This window comes from Sciurus vulgaris (assembly GCF_902686455.1).
Source record: "Sciurus vulgaris genome assembly, chromosome: 6".
NCBI lineage: Eukaryota > Metazoa > Chordata > Mammalia > Rodentia > Sciuridae > Sciurus > Sciurus vulgaris.
The window spans coordinates 40,676,049-40,699,708 of record NC_136466.1 but is presented as its reverse complement, the minus strand read 5'-3'; the positions used below and the strand labels follow the sequence as shown (position 1 = coordinate 40,699,708).

Sequence of the window (23,660 nt, the reverse complement as noted above, 5' to 3'; positions counted from 1 at the left end):
CTCAGCTACAGTGGTTTCAATATGTCCCCAAAATTCATGTGCTAGAAACTTAATCCCCAATGCAACAGTGTTAGGAAGCAGAGCCTGATAAGAAGTGATGAGGTAAAATTATTTCAGGAGTGGATTACTTATAATGAGAACCAATTCTGTTTTAAGGACAGCCCCTCCCTGCCTCACTTACGATAGTTTGCCATTCTGCCACCATGATACAATCAGAAGACCCTCACCAGAGAGAGCCTCTTACCTTGGGACTTTACAGTCTCCAGAACCATGAGCTGAGTAACTTTATTTTTTAAATGTTAGTTTTTTTAAAAAAACTTTATTTTATTTATTATTATTATTTTTTAATGTGGCGCTGAAGAGAGAACCCAGCACCTCACACATGCTAGGCAAGCACTGTACCACTAAGCCACAACCCAACCCCCATAACTTTCTACTATTTGTAATTTACTCAGTCTGTGGTATTGTTACAGCAATAGATGGACTAAACATCAGTTTATGTAATTCATTCCTGACCAAAAAAAAAATACAGAGTAGCTCCTACTAAGTGCCAGGAAACACTACTCTAGACACTGGGGATGCAGTAATGAATGAGACTGAGGAAGGCACTGTTCATGTCAGTCAGTAAACAAAATAAATACCTAACAGAGTCAACAAGTGATGGTGCTACTGGAGCAAGGATTAAACACAGTGAGATTATGCCATGAAAATGAGACAGGGGGAGAATCCTCTAAATAAAGGAAAAGGCAAGATGTAAAGTGTAGATACAGGAATAGGCAAGTCCAAGGAACAGAAGTCTAAGGACAGGTCATAAAGAAACCTGCTCTAAGTGTGAAAGAAAGCCTTTAACGTGTTTTTTGTGGGGACTGATATGATTTGACATACGCTGTTTTAAAGGTCACTGGCTGCTACGTAGAAAACAATGGGTTGAGGGGAAAGGAGAAAGGCAGAGAGAACAATCAAGAGAGTACTAAGTTGAGAGATGATGACAATATTACAAAGTAGTACTCAGAGATGGTGAGAGGTGATAGTATCAAGATATATTTTGAAGGTACAGTAAACAGCATTTGCTCATAGCTCAAATACAGGACTTAAGAAGAATAAAAGATGAGCCTAGGCTTAGGACAATAGTAATTAAGTGAATACTGATGCCATGTATTTTAATAGATAAACAGGAGGAAAAAATAATTTAGTGTGTGGGGGGAATCAAGTCATATTACATCCAATGTATATTTGACATTCAAGTGGAGATGTCAAATAGATAAATGGATGTACAAGTCTAAAACTCAAGGAAAAAGTTGACTCTGGAGTGCAATTGTGAGAATCAGCTTATAGATGATTTAACACACTCGAGGTACTTAGTGCATGAGAGCAAATAAGACAGAATACAGATGGAGAAAAGGTCCAATTACTAAGTCCTGTGAAACAGAATTAGGCAGCAAAGAGAATGAATGAGGGCAATGAGGTGGGAGAATGCAGTGTCTTAAAAGTCAAAGAGAAAAAAAGATTTGAGAAGTAGGGCAGAAGACCAACTATATCAAACCCTATTGAGAAGGAAGTAAGATGAAGACCGAGAAATGACTTTGATTTGTAAAAAAGCAGTCACTAGTGATCATGACACATTCAATGCAGGGAAGAAAGGTTAACTGTAAAGGTAACAAGAAAAAATTAAAAATAAAAATGTAAAGATAATGAAAATAGAGAATCCTATAAAAAGACCAGAAGAAAGTGCAATAGATAAGGGATGGGACTGTGTGAAAGAGGTCAAGACAGGAATTCTTTTCTAACTTTTATTTTAGGATGGGCAGTAACATGACATGATTATATGTTATCAGAAATAGTCTGTTAGAAGACAATATGATGCTTGGAAGAGGGATAATACTGTAGGAACAAAATTCTTGAGCAGACAAAAAGGAACAAGATCTAGTGCATATGAGAAAGGCAGATCATGTAAGTAAAGTATATATATGGGTGTTTAATAGGACAAACCATTGAGAGTTATGTCACCTATATAAAAAAAAAGTAAATTCGAAATCTAGTATCCCTCCCACATTAAATCTTTAAAAAGGCAATATGAGGTCAATATAACCTATCAATTAATAAACATAAGTATATGCAAATTAGTCAGAGACATTTTTGTTTTGTTTTTTCCTTTTTAGTTTTGTTTTTAATTCTTCTCAGGATAGTAAAACCTACCTGGACTCTCCACTCTCTTATAGTGGTAAGGGTTGATACAAACTTCTTTTTGCTTAGATCCAAAAGGAAATTCACAAATATCCAAAGGCTTTAGCTCATGATGACTCTGTAAATCAGGCCAGCGCCAAACACGACAATATATAACATGGGGTAAGCCCTTCCTGTGAGAAACCTGGAGACGTCCATCTAAAGATCTGGGAATAGTGACACATTTGCTCGGCTGTCCTGGACTGCTCAAGGCTTTCTCCAGTTCCTCCATGGCACCCTTTTTCTTTTTCAGTTTTTTCACCAAAGCATCGACTGCCTTTTCTGCCCATTTTTCCTCCTCATCACCTTGTTTCCAGCCCAACAATCGCTTCACTGCTGGACTAGTAAAAGAAAACAAGCTGGCCATTGACGTCATTTGATACAAATCTTCAGAGACCTTCCTGTAATCAAAGTCAGTAGCGACTGAAAGAACAGATCACAGGTGAAAAGTCACATACAGGTCCTAAGCAGAAGGTCCAATTAAAGAGGAAGGAGTGACATTTATCTTCACAAGTGCCATATGCTTCTTTCATTGGTTCAAGTCCTAAAAGAGAAAGCAGGAAAGGATCCTAATTTAAACCAATTCGATTTACATACATTTAAATCAATATAACTGAAAAATGTGTTATTTGTCACTTAAGAGCAGAAAAGCATTACAAAGTAAAACAAAAAACATAAATCTAGAAGAAGAAATTTTCTGTAAAGGTTCTGTGACTACTTACTTTCTTCTTCACAGCATGAACAAATAATTGACTGACAATGCCAAACCATAACCAAGAGTAAAAACAGGCTACTTTACTTTCTGTATATTATCAAAAACAAAAGTAGCCTCTGGACTCTATTACTTTTGGTCAGGCCACTAAGCCCTAAAACAGTCCTCTAAGATTTGCTTATGAAGTTCTTCCTTCCCCAAGATCTATATATGCCACATGCTGTCAATTCTGAACTTGGGGCTCAAAGCCCTAAGTTTTTGTTTGTTTGTTTTTGGTGATACTGAGGACTGAACCCAGTGACACTCCACCAGAGTAACTGGAATTATTCAAGTCACGTTACCAGATACAAATTATATTAAAAGTTGTCAATAATATGTACCAAATCTTCAAATAAATCATAGTACATATAACTGCCAGAAAAGTAAAAAGTCTCTATTTTTGAAACTAAGAGAGCTAAAGAGATTTAGAAAGAGAAATATATAATTCAACCCAAAGAGGTTCAGTTTATATTTTATAATTTCTACTGGCTTCTATGATATTTTATTTAGTGAAGATGCTTCATACAAACTACCATTATTCTGACCCACTAAGAAGCTCTTGGTGATGACCACAGGAAGTGATATGCAGTGACACTCTACCACTAAGAATCACTATATAGCCAACAAAAGATAACATGCACTTAGTGAAATAGCAGGAATAACATTTAGGGGGAAAAAAAAAGTCAATAACAAAAGATACTTCCTTTACCAAATAATGCTGTAGCCTTTGACAAATGCTAGCAAATTCTACAGTCAAGACTGTTCTAGGCTGGGATATATCATCCCAGAAAAGAATACATGTGCTTAGTTTAAACCAGATAAACATAAAGTAAAAAACTAAGTTAAACATCAAGAAATAATTGTTGGTTGCTCATTGTGTGCATCAGCCATGATGTGATCAGCCATGATGGAGCTTTAAAAAAAAAAAAAAAAAGTCATACCAAATAGGTTTCTTCTTAAGAACCAAGAGATCAATTCATTCAGCATGTGCTTGCTAAAAGCCTCTAAGTGGCAGGCATTGTTCTGGATGCTGATGGTGGTGACTAATAGAAGTGGTCGTCCACTCTGCTATGCTGGAACCATGGGAGAAGGGTGCAAGAAAGTAAAGATATACTTCTAACAGGATATATGCCTCGTGCCTGGTCCTCCTTAATCCTCTGTAGGATGTTTTTGCCAGCAAAGCAAATCTGGCTACATTAAACTAGAGCTGTAACAAGAGAAAGTATATTTTTCAGTAACAAGCCACAGAACATGAAGTATTAAGTATATAAAGGAACTGTAAGAAGGGCTGATCTCAGTCATAGTTACATCAAGGCTGTAGGACAAAATCCAACTGGGTCAGAATGTAAAGGCAAGGTTTGAACACCTCAGAGGAGAAAAGAAATTCCAAAGGCTAAGGGACACTAACGAAAAATATACTGGCAGACATAACAGAGAATTTCCGGACCACAGAGAAGAGAAAAGCCTGGCTGAGATCTTATTCAGGAATACAGGATCACAGTGGGGTCCAGACAGGGTTGTGTGTGTGTGTGTGTGTGTGTGTGTGTGTGTGTAAGAGGGTGTATGGGCAAGTGAAAGATGCGTTGAGGAAGAGGGAGGCAAAAGGAGAGGAGCTTAAAAACCAAAATTCAGAATAGAAAGTTCATTCTAAATGTCACAGTGATTACAGAAACAATACAATTAACTATGATAAAGGAGCATAAATGAGATACAGTATAAGAACGCTACACAGCCATTACAGTAAGGTAGATACTACAACTTTTAGGGAAGGTATTTCTCCTTGTTTCCCCATCTAAATTAAAACTCTGCAGGGTACATAGAAAGTACTTAATGTTAACTATTCATCTATTATCACCGTCATTCATAATACACAGTCATCATTGTTCATAATATGGAAAAAAAGGGAAAAGTTAATTGTGTATATAAACAGAGAATAAGGACCAGAAGGCTATATACTAAATTATTCATTGCACTTACCTCTGGCAAGAGGTGGAAGAAAGGGATCTTGCATGACTTGTTCCATATACTTCTCTATTGTTTTAACCTTTTAACAATAAAAGCCTATTAAAGCATTAATGCTAAAATTAAAAAAAAGATCTAAAATCAAATTATGATAACAGAATGAAACTGAGTGCTCACTGACACAAAAAACAGGTGAAACTAATGCTTACTATTAGAAGTTAAGATGGTAGTGACCCTACAATGGGAAGGGTGGGAGTAATTACTATTAGAAAATCTGAGGGGTTTCTACTGTCCTGGTGAAGTTCTGCTTATAGTTCTGGGTGGTTATGTGTAAGATTTTAAAGTTAGTGAAAATTCAGCTGGTTGGGTATTAATAAGGAGAACACTTTTCTGTGTGATTTTAATATTTTTCTTAACACATAAAGAGTGAACTACCATCTGTTTTCTCCTTCCCATTCTTCTCTCCACCATCAGTTCCCAATCTCATAGGTAATCCCTTTGTTTACCTTTAATGTCCTTCCAAAGAAATTTTACACATAAACAAATATATATTTTTTCTTTATATAAGTAGTTTGCATTCTGAAAAGAAAAAAAGTGTTGAAATGTATCTTTAAGATATCTGCATATTAGATCCGGATCTTTCTAGAGTTCCCATATTCTTTTCTACAACACAGAATTTCAGAGTATAACTAAAGCATATCATTCCCCTGCTCAAAAGATCCATCTAGTGATTTCTCATGACACTCAAAATCTAAACTCCTTACATTACTTTATACTACCTACATGATCTGGCCCCTGGCTTCTTCCTCCAAACTTATTCCATAACCATTTTTCCAGCTAACTCTGCACTTAACTACACTTGACTTCTTTCCATTTCTCAAGGACTCTAAGGTTATTTCTACTTCAAGGCCTCTGCACTTGATGTTCCTTCCCCTGGAATTCTCTTCTCCCAGATCTTAACATGGCTTATTTTCTCAATTAATTCATTTGCTCACATGGCAACTCCTGAAAAAGGAATTCCTTGACCACTTTATCAAAAATAGCATACACCCCATTTCCACATAACCCTATCCCAACCCTATCCATCTCTGATAACATTTATCCTAAAAAACCTGATACCCTACTAGCAATTTTACTTATTTACAATGTCTTCACCACTGAAATGTTAGTAGGGAGATAATTTTATTTTCCAACCTACCACCAGATCTCCTGGACCTAGAATAGTGTCTATTTATAAAGCAAACCAGTGAGTGAAAAGAAGCAACTTGCAAAAATATGTGGATACCACCAACCAGAAAGAGTGGCCCATCCCTGTAATTCTAGCTACTCAGGAAGCTGCAGCAGAAGGATTTTAAGTTCAAGGCTACTGTGGGCAACTTGGTAAGACCCTGCCTCAAATTAAATTAAAAAGGGCTGGGGATAAAAATCCTAGAATATTCAAGTCCCTTATATAAAACTGTATAGCATTGGCATATAATCTATGCACATCTAAATATATATCCAGATTGTTTATAATACCTAATGTAAATGCTATTAAATAGTTGTTTATTTAGGAATAATACTGTATTATTTAGGGAATAATGAAAAAGTCTATACACATTTAGTACAGGCATAATTTTTGTACTATTTTTTACATTGGTGGACCTTCACGGGTATAAAACCTGTGGATATGAAGGAGCTACTAGAGTATATAAAATTTAAAATAAAAATTGTCATTATAGATATGTACATATACTATGAGAGAATAAAATATGCATGGAAATGACACACACCAACCATAGGTTCCTACATATCGGTTTTCTCCAGTGAGCAGGAAAAGAAGGACGAAGATAGAAAATCTTTAGTTTTTTTTTTTTTTAAACAGATTTGAAGTAAATAGGCAAATTGTCTATTGTGAAACAGACTTTTTTTTTTTTTTACTTTTCCATATATTTAAGTATTTCAAAATTCAAAAAACCCACTAGTTTTGATTTTTTAAAGTAGTATAATGAAAGCAAAAGGAAGATCAGATTCTGTCCTTCACTAAGGTTTATGACCAGGACTAGGTATCTAGAGAGAGTCATTTCAAAGTTGAAATAGTAGAGTATTAATATATATATGATATATACTTTACAAACTCAAGAGTTCTATTCAAACATGAATAATCATCATTACTGTTCAGAGGGAAGAGCCAAGACTTGAGAGTGAATGAATTTATTCTCAGTCTAACCACCTATCACTGTACCACTATATGTATATACTTCCTAATCAGTCCAAATTCCTATAACTTGTCTGCTTATCTGTATCTTCCAAGAGAAACCTTAGTTATCCTTAAAGATAAGCTCAAATTCATCTTTTTATGAAGAATTTCAGCATGACTCTACTACCCTAAAGAGGCTATGGCTATTGAGTATTTATCATAAAAAAGAATTAAGAAGACATTGATACTTCACAAATAGAATACAGAATCCTTCAAAGAGTCTGAAGTACCTGGTTTTATTCCTGCACTGAACCATATACTACAGGAGTCTTTAATGAACAGTCATTGATTTTTCTATCTTGTTCTGCCACAGTTTGGATATGGTTTGAGTCTATCCCCATGGAAGCTTATTCTTCAGTGTGGTTGTGTACAAGATAAAAGAAACTTTAAAAGGCTGGGCATACTGGGAAGAAATTGGGTCACTGGGAGTGTTGTCCTTGAGAAGGTCTAAGGTAGTTCTTGTGAGACCCTGAGTTAGTTCTCACAAGAGCTAGTTGTTATAAAAGAGCATATCTTCCCCATACTATGGTTTCGTCATGCTACATGAACTTTCCCTTTCACATACAATCCCACCAGGATGCTATTTGCCATGATGTGAAATAGGTAGGGAGAGCCTTGTAAGAGCTAGTATGCTGCTGTTAGGACTTTTGGTCTCCCAAACTGAAGCTAAATAAACTTCTCAATGTTACCCAGCCTCAAGTATTTTGTTATAGTAACTGAAAAAGGACTGCTACAGTCTGAATATTTACTATTCCCCAAAGGCCCACATATTAAAGGTCTCCAGCATGATGCTATTGGGAGGTGATGCTATTGGGAGGTGAAACCTTTGGGAGGTAAGGCCTTGTGGGAGGTCTTTAGGTAAATCGAAGTGTGGCCTCGAAAAGGAAACTGAGGACTCTAACCCTTTCCTGTCTTTCCTCTATTCCTGGCTCATGAGGTAAGTAAGTAGTATGCTCTGCCACATGCTCCCTTCACCATGTGCTGCCTTTGCCAGAGGCCCAAAGCAATGCGTTGCTCAATCTTGAACTGCAACCTCCAGAACCATGAGCCAAAATAAACCTTTCTCTCTATAAGCTAATTGCCTCAGATAGTTCATTATAGTAATAAGAATCTGACAAATATAAGGGCTAAAACCACTGTACCTTAGCAATAACTTGAATTTTGCAGGCGAGTGACTAAGATAATTGAAAATTCCACTAACAGAAATAAGGACATTCAGCAGGTATGCCTGTCAGTAGAAATGAATGATAAATGTCACTGGGAAAAGATCATGATTAGATTTGCAGGTTTAGCAAGGTAAAGATGAGAAACATTTAAAATTTTGCACAAAGAGATAAAACAATAAAAGTATCCTTCAACAGTGAAAAGAACAACAAGTAAACACTTGAATATAAGGTAGCATTCAATGCTAGGAAAGAAAGAAAAGTTACTGGTAAAGAATGTTAAAAAGATAGGCCTAGAACAGTGGTTATTTCAGAAAAGTAAACATATGGAAGAGTTCAAAGAAAATGTGAACAAAAGAAAAGTCCAGTGACTGTGGAGAAAGGGGATGCCATCAGTTAAACTTCAAAGGATTGGCTTCATAAAGAACAATGAGTATCAGATTTTAAAACCTAATATTGAAAACAAGTCCTTTCTTAAAATTACCACTGGGAAAGGGGTCAAATCTTGCGCTCAACTTACGCATGTTTGATGGAATTCTTCCTAAAAATGTTTTATATACATTCCAAACTATGTAAGTGATATGTGCAACCCATCCAAGTACTCATTATCGAAGTTTCAACTTACAAAGTTATAGCAGGAATCAAAATTCATCATAAAAATTCACTAGTGAACAGGCAAAAGATCTGAACAGACACTTCATAAAAGAAAATATCAAAATGGTCATTAAATGGGAAAATGGGCTAAACACCATTAATTATCAGATAAATGCAAAAAGAAAAAAACAATTCACAATACACACACACATATAAACACCACAGTGAGATATTACTCTATATTAACCAAAATGGCTATACTTTAAAAAGAAAGGTTAAATGTTTGTGATAAAACAGAGCAACTGGGATTCTCATATACTGTTGGGAGGAATAAAAGTTAGCTCTGCCACTTTGGAAAATTGTTTATGACAATATCTACTTATGCTAAACATAGATCCTTATAACCCATTAATTCTATTCCTAGATATATATTTAACATAAATGAGTACTGTTGCCTAAAAGACAAGTACATGTTTATAGCAATTTTATTTATAACAGTTCCAAACTTGAACCCAAATATCCATCGACAGTATAGTGGGTAAATAAATTTGTAAAAAAGGAAAAAACCCTAACATAAACATGGATGAATTTCACAAATATAATGCTGAAGGAAAGACTACAAATTATTCCATCTATATGACATTCAAAAACAGATAAAACTAACCTTTATCATCAGAGGCTATAATACTACTAAGAAGAATCCCAAGAGAGCCTTCTAGGGCACTAGAAATTTTCTGTATCTTAATCTGGGTGATGATAAGTGTTTACACACATAAAACTTCATTAAGCTCTATATAGTTAAGATTTGTACACCTCATTATACAATATACTTTAATTTTTTTAACAAATTTTAAAATTGACTAGTGACTGATCATTTATAAAATTAGTATCTCCTTCACCATATGGCTTATAAACCATGAGATGGCAAATTTTGCAAAAATTGAAAGATTTCATAAAATTTATAAAAATGGTGGGAATGTAGGTTCTAGGGTTTGATGTTATCTACTTATAAGCAATCAAGCTAGTCTGTTACTCTTTTCCTGAATACAGACAAAGGACATGAGTCTCCAGGGTCAAAAACAAAGGACTTTAATACTCATGGCACAACAAACAGCATAAATATCAACATTATTTAACCCTTTTGCCCTCAAGAAGCAAGAAAGTGATGCCAAATGGTCATCTTATATGGTACTCCTACAGTGGGTTTGTACCTTTCGAAGAATATCGAACTTGCTGAATCTACTACTTTTATACTAATGCTAGCAAGCTATTCTTTGTGGTGGCCATAAGAGTAATTTGACTATTAAAAGATTTACAGAAGTCCTTTGGGGAAAAAAAAAATCAATACATATTTTAACAATACTTTTGCAAAAAATATTTTAATGCTAATGTCACAGATATCAAATTGAAGGATGTCATGCTATTGAATTGTTTGTGAGAACAATTAAGCCTATCCATTCACACTTGATTCATTCATTCTTTGTTCATTGTAACAATGTTTATAATTATAACCAAATGTTTTCCTCCATATTTAGTTAAGATAAACTTTCAATCAGACACTTTTATTAATCATTTAGCATGAAATGTTGGTCTACATTTTAAATGGTTTTACTTTAAATGAGTTTCTTCCTGAACCAATTATCATTAGTTCACAAAGACCTTAATGTAGGACTTTTTCTTGATGACTCAGTTATTATGAATACCCATTACTGTGCCATGCTGAAAACCCTCTGAAGAAGGTGTGGAACACAGACTGCACTGCTACTGACTGAAGAGAAAAAAAGGGCAATAAATCTTGAAAGGCTACTTTCAAAGGTAGACTTTTGGACATTTGACTTTTTAAAAGGAATATAGCTGTATCAAAGATTTCAACAGCTTCCTTTCTTAAAAAATCAATTGCTTAAGCAAAGGAATCATAATATTCCTTTGATAATAGTAAAACTAATCATAAAACCACTAACATTTATTGAGCACTCACTATGCCACACACCATTAAGGACCTTACATTTAGAAACTGAAAATCATTGAATTTAAAACAGCTATATGTGGTAAATTGCATTATTCTCATTTTACAGATGAGAAAATTGGCAAAGGGAGACTAAATATAACTTGCTAACTTATTCAGATAGGAAGAAATACAGTTAGGAATTGAATCCTGGCAGTCCAGCTCCAGAACCAACACTCTTACTCACTGCATTACTAAAAGAAAATCTCTTGTCAAGGAATATTCTTCCCTTAAAGAGCCTCTCTTAAAAATTTAGCTATCATACTATGGTATTCAACAATTAAAAAGAACAAAGTATTGATATATGCTATACCATGATTAAACCTTAAAATGTGAAAGAAGTCCATCACGAAAGGCCATATGTTGTATGATTCCAATTCTGTGAGATGTGATGTCAAGAACAGACGCGTAAAATAGATCAATGGTTGCCAGGGTGTGGGGGAAGAGGAAAATAGGGAGGGACTACTATTAGGTATAGGGCTTTTTTGTGCACAGATAAAAACATTCTAAAATTGATTATGATGATTGTTCAACAACATAAAATCCTTATTTGTATATTATAAATGTGCAGATTGTATAATATGTGAATTATATCCCAATTAAGTTGTTTACACTTAAATAAATTGTTCATATTATAGCAAGGCTCACATCCTTATTCTTTCATGCATCAATGAATTTTCTTTAAATAACTCTTAAAAAAAAAGATCTTCTCTATTATTCTATCCTCCCTTGACTTCTCCAAAACATCCAAATCTTTGTACAATGACATAAACTTATAATTTTTAAGAGACCAAGAATAATACAGTTCAGTGTGCTTATTTTCAAATTAATTTTTATACCATTTAACACATCAATGTATAAAACTTTTAACCCAATCTTCTCTAATTTAAGCTAAGTAGTCAGTAGTAAGGACAGGTCTATCAAAGTGTGAGCCGAAAAAGAAATTGTTTCTCCTATTATACCTTATAAACATAGACTACTTCAGTGACCAAATGTGGGGAAGTTTTCCCCATACTCCAAGTATGCAATGCTACAGTAGACATCACTTGAGTGTCTTCTAATTAAATTTGAACACTATTTACCTGGAGATAGCTTCAAATCCCACAAGTTGAAGGTTCATGCCCACAAGACTCCCTCACCTCTTTTTGATGACAACTGCAAACCCAGATATTTTTTTTAACTGTGCTTCTGAAGTTCCACTAATTTTCTGGAGTGACTCACAGAACTCAGAGAAACACTTACTTGCACTTATTTATAAAGGATTGATACCAGAGATTAAACCTAGGGGCACTTAACCACTGAGCCACATCTCCAGTCTGTCTTTGTATTTTATTTAGAGAAAGGTCTAGCTAAGTTGCTGAGCCTGCCTTTGAACTTGTGATCGTTCTGCCTCAGCCTCCCAAGCAGCTGGGAATTACAGGCATATGCAACCAGATGAAAGATACACAGGATGAGGTCTAGAAGGGTTTTGCAAGTAGAAGCTTCCATCCCCATGTAGTTGGAGTATACAACCCTCCTAGCAGGCAGACGTGTTCCTGTCTACCTTGTTAGAGGTCCCAATGTGTCTGGCTATCTGTAAGCTCATGGAACCATATGTAGGCATAAGTTTTTATACCACTGGCCACTAGAATCTATTTAACCTTCAATCCCCGCTCTTACTCTCAGGATGATTGGGAGATGGGGCTGAAAGTCCCAATTCTCTGAACACATGACTGGTTCCCCTATCAATGAGCCCCCCTCATCCACTTGTTACCTAAGCTCAAGTATGTTTTAAAGAGCTGGTCATAAATAAGAAAAGACTGCAAATGTTGCAGGAACAAAAAGCCCAAATATTTTAACACAAGATACCTTTATTGTCTGGTCACCTGGGAAAAAGCTATAGGAATTGTGAGCTAGGAAACAAGGAGGACAACCAATATATAAATGGATTAGGAAGGAAGAGCAATTATACTATTACTACTATAAAGTGAATAAGAAAAAAGTGAAAATATTATGTACTTATAAGACTGCTTAAGAAGAAATTAACTGTCCAAGTAGCCAGGAAAAACAAAAACTGGAGGCTTAGCAGAAATCCTAATTCAGATAAACTCTACCCTATGCTACCCCCCAACACAAACACACTGCACAGAATTGAATAAAACCTTGAGTATGAGGCATGGGTAACTACTGACCATAACAGCGCAAATTTTGAGAGTGAATACCAAATAGAAACACGACAATCTATAATTCATAGTCCACTAAGAAAGGACAAGAGCAAGAAAAAACAAGTTTTACTAAGCCAAATGGAAATCAGGAGGAGACAATCAGCCAAGTGGCCTGTGAAGCCAAAAGGAAGGGCACCACCAAAGAATAAGGCCAAACAGGGAAAGAATGAATACAAAGGCCTCAAACTGCCAGAAATAATCTTATGTGCAGTGCAGAGTTCTTTATAAGAAGGAAGATATGCTCAAAGACACATTTCAAGAAGACAAAAATGGCACAACACATGACCAAGTAAAGACTAACCAGGTGGGCAAAGAGGATGGAAAAACATGGAATAAGTCAACCATAAGAACACACACACCACAATGGTAGTACACAGAGCCGCAGAGACAGAAAAGGAAGAGATATGAAGGACATTACAAATAAACAACTATTGGACCTTAGTGATCAAGTCCTATTGATTAGAAACAGAGGGCAAAGTAGAAAGGAAAGGTTTAAAAGCTGAAAGAATAATTGTATAACTTACCAAAAAAGGGAAGTTCTGGTTATGGCCAAAAAGGGGCAAGAAAGTGATAGTAGAGGGCAAGCACTGACATACATTCATGAAGATATAAAACTCAAGAGAGAAATAATAAATATATCAATTTGAAGGACCACAGGAATAGATATGAGAACTGAATTTGTGACAGTAGATACTTCATTTTTTCAAAACCTTTTGGGCATTTACTACTTCAGGAATACTATATGCTAGGAACTCAGACTTAAAAGACACTACTCACAATCTCTCAATTCTTAGTAATGGGAAGAGAGAGAGAAAGAATAAAGAACTTCATATGGCTTTTGGCACATCACTTAATTTTACCCTAGACTTATTTCCATATGATAGCCAACAGAGATACAGCATTAAAGAAAGAACAGCAAGCACAGAGGGCCAGTAATTGAGCAGACAGGAACATATGCTATTTCTTATGTCAGAAATTGAGGAATGGGAGTTAGTAACTACGAACCCATTATTTGCTTTTATCTTGGCCTTTTATAACTTGCCTCTGGCTTATAAAGACCTGACTTGATAATACTCTTTTATTAATGTATTTTTTCATTTCTTAGAGAAAAGATCTAAGTGCTAGAAAGAAAACCTGGATAATAACATTTAGAAATCTCTATGGATGGTAGTTTCCCTAAATTTCTTCTGAAAACTGTAACTTTACACAGAGCAATAACATCACATAGAAATCCAAAGAAATGCAATAGTACTTTAACTATAAATGAAAATCTTATAAAATCAAGAGACACCATATATTACAAAAGAATCTATCACATTACAAATCAATTCCCCAACTCCCACCCCACCATCATCCCCCTATTATATACTTACTGTATACCATACCTTATATTGTAGCTTTTACCATACCTATGTTGCTACATTTATCTATTTAATCTGCCCCACAAAAATGTAAATTCTAAGAGCCATATCAGTTTTCACTCATCACTGCAGGCTAGTGACACATATGCTCAACAAATATTTGTTTAATAAGAGAAAGGAAAAGCACATAAGCAACTTGTAAAAATAAACATTTCTTAGAAAGACAGGGGAAAAAACATATTTTAAAACCAGAGTGAAGTTGTGCCTCAGTCATATTAAAATCCTCACTAAAAAGAGGATTCACACTATCAAGAGTGATAGCAGACATGGTGAACACCTATACTCACCATAGGCTTAGGCAGAAGGATCAAAATTTCAAGGTCAGCCTCAGCAACTTAGCAAGACTTTGTCTCAAAATTAAAAGCAGGGAGTGGAGCTCAGTGGTAAGGTGCCCCAATTTTAATTCCCAGTACCAAAAAGAAAAAAACAAGTTATTCATATTTCAAAAGAATTCCCTCTAATATATTTAGTGTTACTGAAATTTGGAGGTTGGAATTAATTTAAGAAAAAATAAACCAGAAACTGGTGGCAAATATTTCCATAACTATAGTACTCTAGGTAAGTCAATAGGAAAATAGAATTTATTATCATATGATAGACCTACATCTGAAAGTACAGTAACTGAAATAGCTGTCATAAATAGTTCTAGATCATTAAACAACTATTGAGCATCTACTACCAGACATTGTGGTACAGTTGGGGATTTATCAGAACTATGATGTAAGGTAATGCAGTCTGTTCACTGTGCAAGGGTAAAGGAGGAAGTGAAGGTGCTTTTTTCTAAGTCCCATACAAAAGTACTGTATAAGTGAGTAAGATAACAAAAATGCATATGGCACAGAATTTCCCTTCACAGAGTAATCTAGCACAACAGACATCAAACTATACCCTATATATTAAGTACAATGAGATAAATTCACAGTACCGAAGGAACACCCAAGGACAGAGGAGGGGCACCTAATCCAAACTTTTTAGTATATCCTCTTACTACAAATGACATGGTGTGCCTCAAAACAATGAAATAAAACTTTGGAAACAACATTCTGGCACCCAGTAAATATTAGTAAGACTTCATTCTTCAAAAGCACTTCACTTCCTGTACTGGAGTATCTTTTATACTTCAGATTTTACAAATGCCATTTTCTGCCCATTACATAATGCTCAAGCCCCAATCACTAATTTCTAGACCATTCTTCCAGTTTCAGCTTTAGCTATCATCTCAAGATCTTCCCTTAACCCTATAGAATGTTTTCTGCACTCTCTAATCCAATACTATATTCATCTCCTTCACTTGATCAATTTGTAATAATTTGTTCATTCACTAGGCTTCCCTCTCCCACTAGAATGCAGTCTTTAAGATATAGTAGCATACACACTGAGATAACCTGTTTCATTCACTCAAGTCCTTCATTCAATTTTCAATATTTCCCAAATAGTTTATTGAAATTAATAAAATTATTAGTAATAAATTCAATATTTAATTAAAGTAGCATTTCAAAAGCTGGTAATACAAAAGTGAACAAAAGGGAACAAAATCCTTGTCCTTATGTAAGGCACACAAAATGTTATGATAGCTTTGTTAGATTAAAAATTGCTATGGAAAAAAATTAAACATGAAAATGGGTGTCCTAGGGGGAAGGTGTCATTTCAAAAAAGATGACTGGGCTTGGCCTACTGGAAGGTGCCAAATCAATCAAAATTTTAAGGAAATAAAGAAAGTGCGCTAAACAGGTATCTGGGAAAAAAACATCACAGGCAAAGGCAATAGGCAATACAAAGATCCCAAGGTGGGAGCAGACCTGGCACACTCAAGGAACTAGAAGACCAATGTAGCCTGAGAATAAACTGAACTAGAAGGAGAAGGTAAGGAATGGTGTCAAAGAGGTTAAGAGACCCAGACTGGTCATAATGGCTGTGATAAGGGTTTTAGGATTTACTATTTAAAGTAAATTTGGTCCTGTCAGAGGGCTCTGAATGAAGACACAACATTTGCTGGTTTATGTTATTAAGAAATTTCTCTAGCTGGTGTGCTAAGATAAAGAGGAATGAAGGATGGGGTGAGTGGAAAGCAAGAGTAAAAGCAAGGAGACCAGATCAGAGTTGAAGTAATCTAAGTGAAATGATGGTTGCTTAGACCAGGTGATAGCACTGACCTGGCAAGAAGCAAATGTGAGAGACAATAGGATTCCTGATGGAAGAGATAAGGGGTGTGTGAGAACAGAGGAGCCAACAATGATTCCCAGGTGTCAGCCTGAGCAACTGGAAGAACAGTGTTTGTCATTAACTGATTTGGGAAAGGCTGATAAGGAGGTTAAAGAAAGATGAGAAGTTAAATTGTACACAAGTTGAATGTATGAATAAAATGTTGCTGGGCTTCACAAGGCTTTCATCTCAAATGAAATCATAATAACCCAAAGGTCCTGCTTTCCTCTCAAACTACTGAGATAGGACATACCACCAACTCCCATGAATACACACACATGCACACACACTCTAAACACCCGCAACCCACAAAGACAGACACACATAGCTCATACCCAGACTTCCAAATTCATATAAATAGCTCCTTCACTTTCTACTCCAACATCTCTGACTGCTTCAATCCAAAATAAATGGCAAACAAACCAATCCTCTCAATTCCCCCATCATCATTAGCAAAAACAAAATCAACTGAGCACATAATCCTATGTAAATGAACATACATATGGGCTACAACCCACCATCATCTACACCAAACCTTTACGGAAGAATTACACACAGGTGAGACTGGGTACAGTGGCACACACCTGAGAGAGAGAGAGAGAGAGAGAGAGAGAGAGAGGGGAAAATAAAAAAAAGAATTACAAGTGAGGGCTTTAAAAAAAAAAAAAAAAAAAAAAAACACCACTCAAACCTACCCTAAAAATTCATTCATTAAGCTTAGAAGTCTGGCCCTACCTCCCATATTTTTAATAAGAGTCTCATGTTATGCAATAGGTTTGGGAACCAAGAAGCTCAGGATCACCAGTAATAGAAGAAAGCTACATTGATATATACCCCTTTCTAGGGGATTTGTGGGGGATAAAGCTTTAAAAATTCTCTTACCCTTGTGGAATTTTTTTTTTTTTTTTTTTTTTGGTACCAGGAATTGAACCCAGGGACACTTAACCACTGAGCCATATCCCAGTTCTCTTTTTTTATATTTTACTTAGAGAGACAGTCTTGCTGAGTTGCTAAGATTGGCTTTGAACTCACAATCCTCCTGCCTCAGCCTCCAGAGCAGCTGGGATTACAGGTGTGCACCACCACACCTGGGACTCTCCTTGTGGTTCTAATGTCAATAGCAGTCACCAAGCATCTGCAAGAATATACACTTGTGACAACCATCAAAGCAACTTAAATCCAAGTATACAATTACTACAGAACTTATAAGCTACATTCATGATTGCAGGCAGAAAAGAGAAAAACCCAAAGCAAGTTTGCCCATACTTCTTCTGGTTTCAAAACTTCTTTTCTTTATGAGAACATCTATAAGGAAGAGACCATACTATCATATGGGCACCCAAAATTATTTTCCTAAAGAAACACTTAAATCACCATTTTCTCAACTGAAACCCCCAATTTCCAATGACATGAAAAGCTCTCAAAGTAGATTGAAAGCTCTTCAGGAGCTGAACTCATGATCCCTAACACTTTTCACAATATAATTTTCTTGCCTGTTCTCTTTGTGCCCACACAAGCCTCTACTTTTCTATCTCCCACACCCGACTTTTGTTTCCCAGTTTTTAATCACTCTTTAAGCTTCACCTGCTCCTTTTAAATCCTCTAATTAAGCAGAGCCTGATCTAGATGTATCACTCACCTCCACAGAGCCTGCAAGATTTTCTACATTGCTACGAAGTATTTGAGTGTGCTTGTACAAGCTTGTAAGAACAGGACCAGACACAGAGCTGGTCAATCTTCACAGTGCTTTTCTTTAAATTATACAATCACCAAACACAGATGCAAAATTGTTACTGTTAGATGTATCTCTGAAGCATAAAAAGCTAACCTGTGCACACAACATATATTCCAATGCATTGCAAAGATGTTCTCCAGTTATCTCATACATTCCAGAGTTCAAGTCCCTCACTTAGTAGAAAAGAGAGTAAACAAGGCTCTTGGGTACCTTTTCAGTTCTAGTCATCATTCATTTCATTTACCCTCAACTCCAAAGAGTGGGAAATGATCGATAAGTCAACTAGACATTTATGTGGGCAAAACATGTGAATAAGGGAGGGAAAAAAAAAAAAAACAGAATAATGACTTTGAATTATTTCTGCAGTATCCCCTCTTCCTGAGAACACACAAACCAGAATAACTAGATCTCAAGTCATATAGCCTACTAGATAGGATGCTAGACAGAGGCTAATACAGACTGAAAACAAAACTGAACAAAACAAAACTTGCCTTGAAAATACCAGCCATATTCTGAGATCATAGTTAAATTTGAGAAGTATAAACCTCTTCCCAACACACCAGATGCTATGCTCTGAGAGAGCTGGGAAGGGGACACTGGTTTGTTTGTTTGTTTGTTTTTTGTTACTCTTAGTATAACAAAAAAAAAAATGAAAATCAAAAGGAAAATCCAGTTAAAATCTCACCACAACAGATAAAACCATTTTCGAATTTCAATAGCATACCAACCTATAAATTACAGACATATTATAGGCAAAAGTGGGGTCCCAAAGGATTCAAAAGTAAAACCTACTTACAAAATACACATTAACAAAAACCTTCCAAAAGTCAATTAAGATCTTACACATAAAACGGTCTTAATGAAGAGCTTGTCTTTCCAAAATATCTCAACTAAGATTCAGTAAAAGCAGGAGAAAAAGTCACTGAAAATACTAAACCAAAACCTCCCCTCCCAATTCACCACAGAATGGATATATGGATACTCAAATGTGTGTGTGTATTACATGTATATATCACAAAAAGTCCAGAAATAGCTGATTATTTATGAAAAATCTAGGAACTCTGTAATTACTTCATCTTTCTAAGCTGTAAAACAAAAGCTATTAGAATAGGTAAGCTATGAGGATTGAGAATTCAGTTGATCCTAACAACACTCCAGGTTTTCATAATTCTTTCAAAGGAGTTCTAAATCTTGACCTCCTACTTAAAAAAAAAAAAAAAAAAAAAAAAAAAAAAATTTCAGGTTCAAAGTCTTGATTAGCTGTAAAAAGCATATGACAGTGAATATGAGCTAAAAATCCCAGCACTAAAACTTTCATTACTATTATTCTAACTTCAGAAGTGAAAAAAAAAGGTGTAAAAAGACATGGGTCAGCTTCCTGGGATCCTTCATCTTTGTCGAAAAAGCACCTATATCTGTGCACCTCAGCTATCTTGAGTCCTGCCTACCCAAATAGTCTTTTCTCCAATAATATCCAGAATGGTAGAGATAAGAATAATTCCTCTGGCTACTACTGTCCTTTACAAAAAGGAATATCTCCAATGTCTAACAGACTTAGACTGGCAAACATAGAATATAAGGTAACTATAGTATCTAAAGAAATACAAACTTTGGCTTCTTTTTGTAAGCACAAAAAGGAGCTAAGGAACATAGACTCTCTAGAAATAAAAGAAAATATGGAAAACTGATAAACCAGGGAGAAAAGGTACCTATATCCTTCAGTGTATTCATATCAGTTCCCATATGTGGGGCTCATTGCCTAAACCAACAAATACAATCTGGTTATAAAGAACATGGATAAGTCATAAACAAAAAAAAGGCTTTCTTAATTCAAAGACTCTACAAGTTACTGGCAATATTAAAATTTACCTAAAACATAATCAAAGAATATATTAAGAAATGGAGTTTTATATGGTATTTTAAAATAAATTCCTAAGAAATGAAAAACTATTTGGTATTTTACTGCCCAGTCTTCAAAACACTAAAATCTTTGATTTGACCAAGTTACAAATCTGTTTTCACAGAGAGGGAAAACACATTGCCTCTATTTAACGCAAAGGACAAAAAAGATCATCACTGCAAATCATAATGTTTGAGTTCACGATGAAAACAGGAAACAGACTGGCTGCCCAGGTATAATTATGGTTGTACTCTAATGTGCCTTCAGGTTCAGCCAAGAATTAAAACCCAGTGAAGAGAGTAAGCAGAATCTACTCCCTTTCTACCTTGCTACAGAATGCAACTTTTAATAATACTCTCAGCAACATGTTACATAACCAACAGTAAACAACAATCTGATTCAAACCTCATTAGTAACAACATTCTGCCACTGTCTCCCACTGAAATTAACAGCTCACTTTGCCAGAGGGAAAAGAAATGTACCATATCAATCTACCCATTTCTGTGGCGCCTACCACAGTGAACCAGACAAGAAGATAAATGCTATAGATCTGTACAAAACCTACAAAAATATTTTTTCCAGTTCTCTTCCTTGTTTTAACTAAATCATATCATATGGATACATTTAAAACTTAAGAGGAAAGTCAGTCTACCTTTATTGCCTATTTCAGTTATGATCTGAAAGTAATAGAAGCACAAAATGAATGGGCATTTATAACAGTTTATGTGGTAACAGCAGTTAGGTAAAAAGGACTGACGGCAGGAGCAGCAATACAGAGGGAAGGAAAAGAGGATGCATACGGATGACCACACAATCATAATCAAATATAAAATTTTTAAATTTTTTTAAATGTATAATCCAAATTTTTAAAACCTGAGCATATGTATAACCACTACGAAGGTTAGAATTTATTAAATTGTCTCTCTGAGTTGTTTTATATTTTTATAACTTCAGGGTTTACCTTAGACCAAAAAAAAAAAAAAAAAAGTTAACCAAAGGAGTTAAATTAAAAAATAGAATATATACATAGAATATGTAATAGATCCACAAATAACTTCTTACAGAATCTGGAACACATTAATGATATCAGGTCAATGTGTGTCATACTGAGTGTAGGTATTGTTTCTCCAAATGGACACTACCACATTGGCATTTAGCAGAAATATTAAACCATTTGAAATGTTATTAATCTGCTGGGGCTAAGGCTTTCAACTTTTAAATTAAAACTAATTCACTTAGCATTCAAGTACTCTAAGAAAATATAAGTACTTTAGTTTTTAAAAGAATTTTATAAAAACAACACTTGTTGCTGGGTATGATGGCACATGCCTGTAAAATTCCCAGCGACCCAGAAGGTTGAGACAGGATGATGGCCAAGTTCAAGGCCAGCCTCAGCAACTTAGCAACACGCTGTCTCAAAATAAAAAGATAAAAAAGGGTTGGAGATGTAGCTCCGTGGTAAAGTGCCCCTGGGTTCAATCCCCAGTGTCAAACAAACAAACAACACTTGAACCCTTTCCTCTCAACTTTGGTGAAGCCAAGCCTCAATCTCCACCTATCCAGTCTTTGTTGCTAGATAAGAACACTTTTCGTAGTGCTAGGTAACAGGCATATGTGACAAACCCAACCTGACTTCAAAACTTTTTCCACAGAAAGACAAGGTAAACAAGATATACTTAGCACCACACCCATTCAAACGCAAAAGCAGCCAGGAATGCTCCCCACTCACATCCACCAGACCTCCAGCTGGTCAGGAAACATTGTCTTTACAGCTGAGATAAAGATCTGGCCTAAAGGTGTTCAGGCATTCCTCACCTCTAGGCTGGCCTATGCTCCATTCTCCAATGCCATCTAAACCAGAATTGAAACACATGGGTCAAGAAATGGGCAAATCTCCAAATACCCCGACTATCCTCACCCGTGTTCTTTTTTGCAACTCAAATCTGTTTTTGCTATGGAGCATGCTCCGACTTAAGACAGGCGCCACATGGGAGTTTTCAAAGCTTAGGCTCCAAACTCCACGTAATAAAGCAGATGAAAAGGGAAGAGGGAAAAAGGGAAAAGGGGTGGGGGGCCTAGAATATGAATTGAATACTAATATTTAAGGACCTGGGCAGGAGGTGAACATAGTGATGGAAAAGAGACACTACTTGGGCATTCTACTTTGCAGCTTACCGAAGTTTATATCAAGTAGAAGAAATCTTTGCAATACTGAAAGCTGACATAGCAAGTGGTAGAAACCAGATCTAAGTACCAGCTGAGTGCAGCAGCAGGTCACCGATGCCCAGAGTGTAATTCCCACCGATAAGCGTGGATCCTTATCTTTGAAATACAAAGCGACGGCGGCACAGATTCATCAGACCATTGGACACCTTGGCGGTGCAGCAGACCTAGCTGCTTAGCCGACTAGGGCAATCCTATCAGGCATGTGTATCGAGGGTGGTGCTTAGAAGCGTCAGGGTAGCAAACTGCTCCTCTGGACATAAGTGGGACCCGGGGAGACCCTCTGGGACGTCTGGGACGCCTGCCTCGACCATCCGGGCGCGAACGGCGGAGCTGGGACGAGAGCCAGACCCGGCCCCGCCTCAGGACGCCCCGCGCCGCAGGCGAGGCCTCTGCAGCCGGCCGGGCACTCTCATCCCCGCCCGTCCGGACCCCGGCAGGCCGGACTAGGCCTACCTCCCGCCCCACAGGCCCTGGGCCGTTTCCGCTCCGCCCGCAGCCGAACGCCCCCGCCTCGGCCCGAGTCCCGCCGCTAGGGCCCGAGGGCGAGTCACGTCCGGACCGAGACAGCAGCCCCCGGACCCGCTCGCCCGCCCCGGGGCCCCTCACTCACTCGCGGGCCGGTTGGGCGCGCTCTCCTGGCGCCGTAGTTGCGCTTCCCCGCGCTGCAACTTTATTAGCAGCTCGGCCGCAGGACACGCGCACGGCGCCCGCTTGCCCAGAACCCGGATGACGGAGGGAGGGAGGGAAGAAGCGAGCCTGGAGGACGCCGGCTGGGATCTGCGCATGCGCGCCAGGGCCGAGTGACCGCTGCAGTAGGAGGGAAGGGCCGCCTTACCCCGGCAGCCGAAGGAAGCCTCAGCACTTGGCTGCGAGCCCAAAAACCCCAACTTCCGATCAGTCCGAAGCTTTCTCGCGTCCATGTCCAGAACTGCGAGTGGGAGTCCGTTGTAGGCACTAGTATCCTCCGCAAGCCAAATGAACACACATTATCATAAACTAATTGTCCTGGATATGGACAATTGGAGATTTTTCTGA

General features: G+C 36.9%; 1 protein-coding gene across 7 annotated transcripts in view; it reads right to left on the bottom strand.

Moving 5' to 3' along the window:
- SMAD5 (SMAD family member 5) overlaps nucleotides 1-23,411 on the bottom strand; it is a 38,797-nt gene extending 15,386 nt beyond the window's left edge. Inside the window, exons 1-4 of one of the 7 annotated variants that reach the window (XM_079145012.1) lie at nucleotides 23,236-23,330; nucleotides 4,952-5,018; nucleotides 3,916-4,181; nucleotides 2,197-2,767 (exon numbers count right to left, since the gene is read on the bottom strand). In XM_079145012.1, the coding sequence (XP_079001138.1) occupies nucleotides 2,197-2,599 (403 nt within the window). In that variant the 5' untranslated portion in view covers nucleotides 2,600-2,767; nucleotides 3,916-4,181; nucleotides 4,952-5,018; nucleotides 23,236-23,330. Of the gene's footprint in view, nucleotides 1-2,196; nucleotides 2,768-3,915; nucleotides 5,019-23,235 lie in introns of those variants that run through there. The other 6 variants (XM_079145014.1, XM_079145015.1, XM_079145013.1 and 3 more) reach the window with 6 other exon arrangements.
- Nucleotides 23,412-23,660: the final 249 nt, after the last annotated feature.